This window comes from Tupaia chinensis, unplaced genomic scaffold, assembly GCF_000334495.1.
Source record: "Tupaia chinensis unplaced genomic scaffold, TupChi_1.0 Scaffold000211_1, whole genome shotgun sequence".
NCBI classification, from domain to species: Eukaryota; Metazoa; Chordata; class Mammalia; order Scandentia; family Tupaiidae; genus Tupaia; species Tupaia belangeri.
In genome coordinates, this window is record NW_006159686.1 from 603,076 (window position 1) to 615,313 (window position 12,238).

General features: G+C 62.7%; 1 protein-coding gene across 1 annotated transcript in view; it reads right to left on the bottom strand.

Annotated features, from left to right (window-relative positions):
• FBRSL1 (fibrosin like 1) overlaps window positions 1–12,238 on the bottom strand; it is a gene marked incomplete at both ends in the record, with an annotated part of 66,172 nt that overhangs the window by 24,715 nt on the left and 29,219 nt on the right. The window contains one exon of the mRNA XM_027771372.1: window positions 7,016–7,045. Within this exon, the coding sequence (XP_027627173.1) occupies window positions 7,016–7,045 (30 nt within the window). The remainder of the gene's footprint in view (window positions 1–7,015; window positions 7,046–12,238) is intronic.

Sequence of the window (12,238 nt, forward strand, 5' to 3'; positions counted from 1 at the left end):
CCTCGCCGGCGCGGACGCGGGTCCGGGAGCTCTCGGTCAGAGCCGAGCTACCGGGCGGGGAGCCCGGTGCCGCCACGCTGGGCGCTGGATGGCGCGACTCTTCCACGTCTCGGCCCCAGGGTCCGGACACCTGTACCCCTCCAGAGAGGAACTGAGAGGGCGGACCGGCACTTGGAAGGAAGACGCCCCACTCCCCATCTCCGGGCCCCTCCTGGGCCTCGATCTCTCCATCTGCAAAGCGCGGCTGCAGCAGGCCAGGACCACCTCCCAGAGTCGCCCTCACTGTGGCAGGAAGTGGCCCTGGGACAGGAAGCTCTGGCTGCTCCATGTGGGAGCCCCGGCTCTGCAGAGCGGCCCCGGAGGCTGGGAAGAAAGCCACCCTCACTGAAGGGAAGTGGAGCTGCGCGGAGAGCTGGGGGCAGCTGGGAAGGATGCCCCCACTGCTGTGTGGCCAGAGAGGGGCAGCAACCGGGGACCCAGACCGGAGCCTGAAGTCGGGTTCGAACCACACTTGGTTTGGGGCTGAGAGAGGGGTCCAGGCCAGGCGGGCAGATGGTTGGCAGGTGCTGGGATGGGAGCACACAGCCCTTCCAAGACTGGCCAGTTCTCGGGTGAGCCCGGGCACTCAGCCGCAGGGGCAAGTGCTTGGTGCAGCCACACTGAGCCAGACCTTAGAGGAGGAGGGGTGGGGGCAGCAGCTGGGCCCTGCTCTGGGCGAGCCAAGGAGCCTCTCTGCGAGGCCTGGGAGGTGGGGCCCAGCAGGGCGCGGTCCTGCCAGCTTGGGCCCAGCAGAGGCCTGAGGCAGAGTGACCCAGCATTTTGGGGTGGCACAGGGGGTGCTTGGTGGCCAGAGAAGGAGCCTAGGGGTCTGTGCCAGTTGGAGGAGAGCGGTGCGGTTCGGTGAAGCCCCTCCATGGGGTCAGCCTGCGGCACAGCAAAGGGGCCTCTGCGTGGGGTGTGGCAGCAGGGCTGTGAGGGCTAGCTAAGGGTCAGGGTACAGAGCGGGGAGGGGCCCTGTGCCTGGCCACTTCCGTCCACAGCAGGTCCCGATGGGGAGGCCTAGGGCAGGGCAGGGCAGGGTGGGTCAGCAGTGGCAGGGCCCACCCTCCCGGGGGTGAGTACTGGCCACTCGGGCCTCGTCTGAGGACTGCACAAACAGCAGACCGGACCCCCAGGCCCCGAGGCTCCCACTTCCTGGCCTCCTACAGATGAGGCCAGTGTATTTACAACTGAGCTGCCGCCAGGCTGTGCCCACTGCCCAAGCGGGAGCTGAGTGGCAGGGCCGTGCTGCTCCAGGGGTGGGGTGTCCTGGGGCAGCAGGGCCGAGGTTTCAGTGGCTGGCTCTCAGGCCTCACCCAGCCGTATGCCCAAACCACAGAAGCCCCCCGGTACCGAACACGGACTCACTTCCCAGGACTCCCAGGGCAGTGGTCCGCGAGACGCAGTCCTGGCCGCAGCCCTGCCCTGGTGTGGGAGTAGCATCAGTCTTTGAGAACTTGGGGCAGGTTTCATTTTGTTTGATATGAAAGATGTAACGAGGCTAGAAATCTGGGAGGAGGAGTGGGAGCAGGTTATCAGGAGGAATACAGCTAGCCGCGAAGACTACTCCGACATGAAATTCCAGCCTCCAACCCAAACGGGTGTGACCCACTGAGGGTCTGGTGGTGGCATTCAGAGGTCGCCTGCTCAGAGCTTCAGACCCCAACACCCAACACGAGGATAGCATCTGTCATCTACGTGGTGGGAGGGGACGTCACCACAGCAGGCCCCCGGGGGGCCTCCCAGACCTCAAGCACTGGGAACACCTGGGCCCTTGGTCACGCCACCTTCAGGGCTGTCCCGACCTCCATTCACCATGGTTAGGCGCTGCGTGCACCCAGCCCCATGTGGCATGAGAGGGAGCCCGTCAGACCTGCGTCTGGCTCCCCTGAGGCCGATTTCAGGGGGGAGCCTTAGGAACGGAGTGTTCACCCTTCATGTCTGGAGTGCCGGGAGAGAAGCAGAGAGGCCAGAACCACCTGGGGACCACCAGGAGCAGCTAGCAGATGCCACTCAACAGCCACGGCCCACCACGACCAGGAAACACAGACCAGAAAAGCACTGAGAGAGTGCAGAGATGGGCCCTCGCACAGAGGAGCCCGTGAAGAGCCAGAGCAGACGGCCCCTGGGCGGTGCTGCCAGGACGTCCTGAGGGGACACACAGCTGCTGGAGGTGCTGGCATCAAGACCCCAGGCTGCACTGTAGCCCGGTGGCAGTGAGGTGGGGCAGACTCGTGTCAGCCTGAAGCTCGGCTGGGCCTGGTGTGGAGACAGGGCTGGCAGAGGCAGTCAGCGGGCTCCTCATGGGGCACGGAGGAGCACAGAAAAGGGCCAAGAGGCAGGGACCCAGGAGGGAGAGGCGGGAGCACCCGGAGCCTTGGCAGAGAGTATGGCCCTGTCCACACCTGGATTTTGGACTTCTGGCCTCCAGGGCTGGGAAATTCTTTCTTTCTTTCTTTCTTTCTTTCTTTCTTTCTTTCTTTCTTTCTTTTTCTTTTTTTTTTTAGAGGTTTTTGCTATAGGGCACATGCACTCACCAGAAAGAGAGACAGAAAGCAAGAAATCACCCCCCGGGGGGATGGCCACGCTGCAATCCCTTCTCCTCCATTCTCCTCTCGGGATCTTGGGCATGCACGCACATGCGCCTGGCGTGAGTTTAAGCCACCGGGTCTAGGACTCAAACCACGGTCGATTACATGGGAGTTCAGCGACATAGCCATTACACTAACTGCTGGTCCTGGAGAGGATTAATTTCTGAGGTTTAAAGCTACCCCGTTAGGGACAGTCTGTGACAGCAGCCACGGATTACTAGTAACACATGACTGGAACGCTTGTTGGAAAGCGGACGGCCCTCCTTACATGTGAGCCGCTACTGCGACAGACACCTCTGCGGGAACCTGCAGGGTGCCTAGCAAGTCTTTAGATACTAAGTAACCCAGCACAGGACCAGGTCTTTAGATACTAAGTAACCCAGCACACACAGACCAGCCCCTGCTGACCAGCCCCTTTAGATACTAAATAACCCAGCAACTACAGGCCAACTAGCTCCAGTTGGAAACTGAGTAATAGCGGGAATGCACCACTAATTGCCAGCGCCAGCAATCTTTCACTCCTGCAACTCACCCACTGTCACAACTGCCCAGTGAGGTGCCATCATGTGTACCTTCCAGTCTCACCAGCCCTCAGCCTCCTCCACATTTCTGTTATATGGCGCTTGCATTCACCAAAAAGACAGAGAGAGACAGAAAACGAGAAATCACCTCCCAAGGGGGATGGCCACGCCACAATCCCTTGTTCTCCACTCTCCTCTCTAAATCTTGGGCATGCACGTGTGTGTTTAAGCCACTGGGTCCGGGACTTGAACCACGGTCGACTACACGGGAGTCCAGCGACATAGTCATTATGCCAACTACTGATCCCAAGACAGTAAGATGCATATTTAATGTCAGCTAAATTACATCAACTTAAACACTCGTTACAGTGCCTGTCCCCGCCAACAGGCTCCTTGGAACTGCGTGCTGCAGGGAGGGGTGAGTGAGGGCCCTGGAGTGTGGACCCAGGTCATTTGTCATCGCTGTGGCTTCCTGACAGAGATGCTGAGCACCACAGGGGCTGCCTCCCTGTGACGGGAAGTTTGTGCATGCACATGTGAAGGCGGGGCATTTCCGTGTGCTGGGGCGGTCCTGCGTGAACACTGACCTCCGCCCCAGCAGCACTGGTAACTGAGGGTCTGGGCAGCAGCTGAGGCCTCTGCCTTCATAGCTGGACTTTGCAGCTCCCAGCCATCACAGTGACAATGTGGGGCCTGACAGTGGGCGTGGCCTGCCTGCCCGAGGGTCTGCAGGGCAGCCGAGGCTTTCCCAGACTTTGGCCTTGTGGGATGAGAGTCTACACTGCCTGTGAGGTAGGCAGATGGCAGCAGGGAGCCCCCAGTCCGTGGTGGCATGGGACCCCTTCCTTGGAAGCTCTGCTTGTTTGGGGCCATTGGGGAACCTTGTGGGCTGTGCTGAGACGAGGGAGGATTAGGGTGCTGTGGCCCGCCTGCCAGTGCTGACAGTGCCTGCCTAACTGGTCCAAAGCCCTCACTCCTGGAAGCCACAGTCATGGCCTACCCTATGCCCACACCTGGAAAGACTCCCCATCTGAGGTTGGTGCGGGTTGGAAAGGCTTGTGATCTCTCCAGGAAGGGGCTGGGGCAGGAGTGACCTCCTGGGTGCCACACGGACGGAGGCTGGTGGACAGAGCTCACGGCTCCTTCTGTTTCCTGGGCTGCCCTGTCCCTGCACTTGGGCCTGAGGTGCCTGGCTTCCTGCTGCACACACAGGTGCTCAGCTGCTGTCTGCTGAGGTGGGCAGGCCCACCCCTCCAGAACATCCGTACTCCACACACTGCTCCATGAGGGAGCCTGGGGGCTGTCCCTGGAGGGTGTCACCACCCACACCCCGAGTCCTGCTTCTCTGTGAGCACGTGCACCCTCTCACAAACAGCTGGACACCATCCGACCTCAGACTGCAAAGGCCCCGCCAGCTGCCAATGGCTGGGAGCAGATGCCAGGCAGGCACCGAGGCGGGAGGGATCCTCCGCCCACTGGGAGCGAGAGTACCTGCAAAGCATCTGTGCCTCAGTCTGCAACAGAGCCCAGGGTGGGCTGGCGGGAGCAGGGGCCAGCGCGAGTTCAGGCCCCGGCAGGTGCCAAGAGGGCAACCCCCTGTGGGCACACTGGCCTGACACAGCCCTGGACTCCCTGCCGCCCTGTGCAGGTGGGTGTGCCCCACGAGTGCTGGTGCTGCCAGGCTCGGCCTTGGCCCCTGCAGCCCGGCACCCAGCGCCTGTCCACACCAGCGCCCAGCACCTGAGCCCTCCAACTCCTTATCTTCTGCCTAACCTGCATGCCCACTGCCTCTGCCCATCCGGAGCAGCCGCGCTGGCACCTCCCAGCCATGGTGTACTGTGGGCCGAGGAATGCGCTTGTTGTGATGATTGAAGGTCGAGTCCCGAGGTCCCTGGGACCGGAAGCTGCCTAGCCAGGCTCCGTGAGCTCATGGTAGGCAGCACAGCTGTGGGCTCCTCCCAGAGCCTCATGCGGCCAGGACTCTGCCATCCTGGGAGACCGTGGCAGGCTGTGGCCGTCCCCCCGGACCACCTCCTCCTGAGGAAGCAATTGGCCTCAGCCCGAAGGCCCTGCCCACCCGAGCCCAGCACCAGGTGAAGGGAACAGAAAGGTCCAAGCCCACCCATTGCTGCCCCAACTCAGGAGCCCACACGGAGGCGGCAGCACTGCTGTGGGTGGGCTGAGGCTGGCCCTCCCTGCCCCTCTGCAGCAGAAGGGCTGAGTGTGGCCTGCCTCGCGGCTGGCCCCCAGGCCTCCCCTGCCCCTCCCTGGCCCCATGGAGCAGTGAGCCTCAGTGGCCCTTGTGTGGCTGGCTGTGGCTGGGTGGGGTCTGCATGCCAGCCAGGCATGGGCGTGTCCCCCAGCTACCTGCACGGGCCACCCACTGCAGCCAGCCTCCAGTGCCGCTTGAGGAAGGCTGAGGCCACTCCCCACACCCTTCTCCTCAGCACTCGCAGCTTCGAGGGGTCAAAGGAGGCGGCGGCTGACGTGAGAGACGCTGGGTGCTAAGAAATGGTGCCAGCCACTGTGCCCAGGGCTGACCCAGACCCTTCGAGAACTCTCCCCGACCCCTTTAACCCTCTAGCACAGATTGGCATGGGCTAAGATGTGGATGCCTGAGAGCGGGGGGCCAATAAAAGGGGCAGTTGTCCTCCCTCCCACAGACGGCCTCAGAGCGGGCACTGCGCTCCCTCCCACAGACGGCCTCAGAGCGGGCACTGCCCTCCTGGGGTCTGGGGCAACAAGGCCCCTTGCGGGCACCCTGCCCACAACACTGTTGCAGGACAGGGACGCCTTGTCTGGAGCACTGCAGGTGCCTGACACCACGATGCACAGGACGTCCCCCCGCCCCCTGCATGGCCACTGTCCCCGAGGCTGTCTAGGAGTCTCAAGGAACTCGCCTCCCGTCCTGTGGCTTCTTGGGCTCCTCCCCCAGACTTCAGCACCTCGACCCCCACAGCTTGGCCAGCTCCGGCCACGCCAGGTCTCCCCGAATCCCCAGCAGACCTTGAACGAACTTCTCGCTGCCTTGTGGAGACTGGCCTGAACCCAAGTGGTGCTCAGCTCCCACCTGATCTCACGCGGGGCGGGCCGGGATGGCAGGGCACATGCCGGTCCGGTCCGTAGCAGGTGCTCCTCCTAGCTCTGGGGCCCCCTCCCGTCAGGCCTGTGTGCCCCAGCCCCACACCCACCTAGGGCTCTCCCAGGTAGGCCCAGAGATGGCAAAACACAGCACAGCGCCTGCCCGGAGTCCTGGCCACGGTAGGAGGCCACAGTTCTGGCCCCACAGGTCTGGGACAGGCCCTCGTGGGCAGCGCCCATGCTGCTGTGGCGAGCTCTGGGCTGCGCAGAGGGCCCAGCGGCACAGAGCAGGTGCTCTGCAGCTCCCGGCGGAGGACTCCGGCTGCCCCCGGACACGCCAGGGCCGGGCCAGCTACCAGCGGGATCTGCCCCTGTGCCCAAGGGCCAGCAGCGGGCTGTCAGCACAGCACTGCAGATGGCCGAGACCCTGAGGAGCTGTCTCCAGGCAGGCCTGCGTGAGCCCTGACCGGTGGACTCTGCGTCCAGGAGCGGGGAAGCAGACGTGCAGTGAGAACTCTGGGGACGGGCAGCCCTGGTCGCCTCAGCCCGCAGCTGTGCTGTGCACCGCAGGAAGCCACAGGACTACCAGGGCCCACCCAGGGCTGCTGCCCGGCTGGGTTGGTGTTCTGGGCCCCTGTGTTAGTCACCCCATGCCTGGGAGGCCACCAGCTTCTTGGTCTCCACTGGTGGGAGAATCCCCATAAATGCCTCCCTGGGCCAAGGCCTGTGGGAGGGGTCAGGGCAGGCCTAGCCCGAGTCTGGAGAGGAGGGAGCTGGGCTTACCTTGTCATCCAGGCCGCTCTCGCTGTCACACTGTAGGGACAGAGAGAGAGAGGTCAGTCAGGCCCTTCGCACCTGCCCAGGGTGGATGGCTAGGCTGGGGGATGGCGAGGGGGTGTACTAGTCACGGAGAGAGGCCTCACCGATCAACCCTCCAGGCAGACGTGGGGTTCCAGAACTAAAGTGAAACCCCCCTCCCTGAGCCAGCCTGAGCCGCAGGTAACACATGGGGTGGCCTTCCGCGACCCCAGGATAGACTATTGTCCCCAGAGAGCTCCTTGGGGCCCTTCCCACATTGGAGGAGCTCTGAGGAGGGACCAATGGTGACAATGGGGAGTGTGGGTCCCTCAAGTCCCAGCACTCCCAGTTCCTCCTGGCAGGATTGACAGGGGCCAGGATGCAACTGTAGCCCAAAGAGGGGCTGGCACTGGGAGGTGGCCCAGGTCCACGCCCACGCTGCCCGCTCAGCTAGGCAGGTGGCACGGACAGAGGGCACGTCTGGCCAGCCAAAGGAGGACAGCTTTGCTCCCCACTTTCAGTGACAGAGCTGCCAAGGGGAGCTTGGCGGGGGGCAACCGAAGCTGCACTCGCGGTGCCATGGGAGAGCAGAGCAGGCTTGCTCAGGGTGACGTCCGCAGCCAGCGGTTAAAGGGGACTGCGGCAGGGGAGGCTGGGGCTGACTTAGCTCACGGGACACAAGATGCTCCACACCCGCAGCTGGTCACGAGGACACCTCTCCCTCCCCCGTCGCCCCATAAAAGAATAACCCTGGGAATGGCTTGGGGTCACGGCAACCTCCTTCGGAGACACCCGGACCACCCCATCCCCCCTCTCTCTACTGGCGTGCCTGTGTCTTTGTCTTTCTCAACCCACTGCTGTTCCTGCTTGGGACTCCATGCCCCTTCGACTCGCACGCCAGGGCAGCGGGCACCCAACACAAGGCAGAACGCGCCCCAGGGACCAGAGCAAGTCCCTGAGACGGAGCGATGGCCCTCCCCGGAAGTGCAGTGTGCCACGCTCACGTCAGAATCACTCAGCGGGAGGCAGAGTGTGCGTGGGTCTGTCATACCGTACATTGGCGACACACAGAATCTGGTCACGTCCCCGCCATACCCCCAGTCCAAGGCTGACACACTCTGACAAAGTATGGCGCCACCACAATGCTGCAGCCAGGAAGCGCCACCCAGCCCAGAGACCATGGCAGGCTCGCAGGTGGGGCGTCCTGGGGTGGAAGGCTTTGCACCCAGCACTGTCTTCATCGTCCAGGGCAGTGGGTAGGGTGGAGCCCCGGGATGGGTGTGCTCTGCCACATGCCAGAGGGCATGAGCTCCCTGAGAGGGTCCCGTGACGCCGTGGGTGAGCCCTGGTGCCCACATGGGCCGGGGAGCTGCTGACGAAGATGTGGCACAGGCTAGCAGCCACCGCGGGGACGGCACATGCTCACACACACCAGGGCAGAGCCGCCAGGGGGACCCAGAGGCCCGGACACAACCTTCAGTCCAGGGAGCAGGGACCCAGGCTTGTTCCAGCCCGGTGCACCATGGCCAGCCCCTCCCCACTCAAGGGCCGGCCGGAAGTACGAAGGGAACTCTGAGCAGGTGTGTGAGGGGCACGCGCCTGCCTGTGCATGCACGGGAGGGGTCTGTGCGTGTGCACATGACGTGGCTGCACTTGTGCCTGTGAGCACATGCAGTGGGCCCCCTGAGGGCCATGTCCCCTCTGTGGGTGGGTGTGACCAGGTGAGAACACGTGTGTGGGCCTGGTGCTCAGAGGAGCTACCCATGCTCTGGGGACTGTGGCCCAGGCATGCCCACGGCTGGGCGCAGGAGGAAGGAGGGTGAGGTTGCAGAGGTGGGTGGTGCTGACACGCTGAGACACAGGCTGGGGCCCCTGCTGCCGGAAGGCTCTCAGGCCGTGTGTGGCCCGGTGAGAGCAGGCAGGGGAGTGGGGGTGGGTGTGCTTCTGACCCCAAGCAGGCCTCCTCCTGCTTAATCGGCACCCTTGGGTCAGTGCCAGCGGGGGGGTGGGGCCTCACAGTGCAGCTTGCCTGTCACTCGGGGCCAACCAGGACCACTTGCCCGGTCTGGTCTCTGCTCAGGCCTTGGCCCCAGAGCCTGTGGGCTCAAGCCGGCAGCCCACAGACACAGGAGGGGACAGGCACCAAGGCCTGCACACAGATTTCCACAGCTCTCAGGTCTGTGGGGAGGGCTAGGCCGCGCTGGCTAAGTGCAAGGCCTGAGGGTGACGGTCACACCGGTGAGGGTTCAGTGTGCCCAACAAGAAGGGGGTGACAGTGCTTCCTAGCTAGCATGGGAGGGGCTGGTGGGAGACTGCACACCACCATCAACACGGCAGGAAGACCTTCAAGACTGCGCTATCTGCTCCCACTGAGAGTGACAGCCATTCGCCCGGGTTGGAGCTGGACGGGGTAGTTCCTGGGGCTGAGTGTGGGAACAGGTGGAAATGCTGGGGGCAGAAGACAGAGCCTGGAGCCCAGGCCCTAGGAGGACGTGCTACGTCTGGCCAGGAGGCTGAGAAGAGGCCTGGAGCAAACACTTTCCCCGAGGCTGCACCACTGCCTCCCTGTGCAGCCTTGGCAGGCTTCTGGACCTCTCTGCACCTCAGTCTATGCTTCTGTGGGGCAGGGGCCGCAGCTCGCAGACAGGGCGGCTGTTGGCTTAGACACGTGAGCACCTGCAAAGCACTACAGCTGCTGGGTACGAAGCTGACATGATACCACGTGTGTCTGTGTCACCACCACCGCATCGCCACCATGCCACCATCATCCCCAATCTCATCATCTCTACCACCAGTATCACGTCCCACCACCACCATCACCACCACCACCACCACCGCACCACCACCATCACCATCACCACCACCACCACCACCGCACCACCACCATCACCATCACCACCACCACCACCACCGCACCACCACCATCACCATCACCACCACCACCACCACCGCACCACCACCATCACCATCACCACCACCACCACCACCGCACCACCACCATCACCATCACCACCACCACCACCACCGCACCACCACCATCACCATCACCACCACCACCACCACACCACCACCATCACACACACCATCACCACCACCATCACCATCACCACACCACCACCACACCACCACCATCACCACCACCACCACCACCACCACCACTATCACACACACCATCACCACCACCACATCACCACACCACCACCACCACCACACCACCACCACCACCGCACCACCACCATCACCATCACCACCACCATCACCACCACCACCACCACCACCACCACTATCACACACACCATCACCACCACCACATCACCACACCACCACCACCACCACACCACCACCACCACCGCACCACCACCATCACCATCACCACCACCATCACCACCACCACCACCACCACCACCACTATCACACACACCATCACCACCACCACATCACCACACCACCACCACCACCACACCACCACCACCACCGCACCACCACCATCACCATCACCACCACCATCACCACCACCACCACCACCACCACCACTATCACACACACCATCACCACCACCACATCACCACACCACCACCACCACCACACCACCACCACCACCGCACCACCACCATCACCATCACCACCACCATCACCACCACCACCACCACCACCACCACTATCACACACACCATCACCACCACCACATCACCACACCACCACCACCACCACACCACCACCACCACCGCACCACCACCATCACCATCACCACCACCATCACCACCACCACCACCACCACCACCACTATCACACACACCATCACCACCACCACATCACCACACCACCACCACCACCACACCACCACCACCACCGCACCACCACCATCACCATCACCACCACCATCACCACCACCACCACCACCACCACCACTATCACACACACCATCACCACCACCACATCACCACACCACCACCACCACCACACCACCACCACCACCGCACCACCACCATCACCATCACCACCACCATCACCACCACCACCACCACCACCACCACTATCACACACACCATCACCACCACCACATCACCACACCACCACCACCACCACACCACCACCACCACCGCACCACCACCATCACCATCACCACCACCATCACCACCACCACCACCACCACCACCACTATCACACACACCATCACCACCACCACATCACCACACCACCACCACCACCACACCACCACCACCACCGCACCACCACCATCACCATCACCACCACCATCACCACCACCACCACCACCACCACCACTATCACACACACCATCACCACCACCACATCACCACACCACCACCACCACCACACCACCACCACCACCGCACCACCACCATCACCATCACCACCACCATCACCACCACCACCACCACCACCACCACTATCACACACACCATCACCACCACCACATCACCACACCACCACCACCACCACACCACCACCACCACCGCACCACCACCATCACCATCACCACCACCATCACCACCACCACCACCACCACCACCACTATCACACACACCATCACCACCACCACATCACCACACCACCACCACCACCACACCACCACCACCACCGCACCACCACCATCACCATCACCACCACCATCACCACCACCACCACCACCACCACCACTATCACACACACCATCACCACCACCACATCACCACACCACCACCACCACCACACCACCACCACCACCGCACCACCACCATCACCATCACCACCACCATCACCACCACCACCACCACCACCACCACTATCACACACACCATCACCACCACCACATCACCACACCACCACCACCACCACACCACCACCACCACCGCACCACCACCATCACCATCACCACCACCATCACCACCACCACCACCACCACCACCACTATCACACACACCATCACCACCACCACATCACCACACCACCACCACCACCACACCACCACCACCACCGCACCACCACCATCACCATCACCACCACCATCACCACCACCACCACCACCACCACACCACCACCATCACCACCACCACACCATCACCACCACACACACACCATCACCATCACCACACCACCACCACCACCATCACACCACCACCATCACCACCACCACTATCACATACACCATCACCAACACCACACCACCACACCACCACCACCACCACACCACCACCATCACACACATAC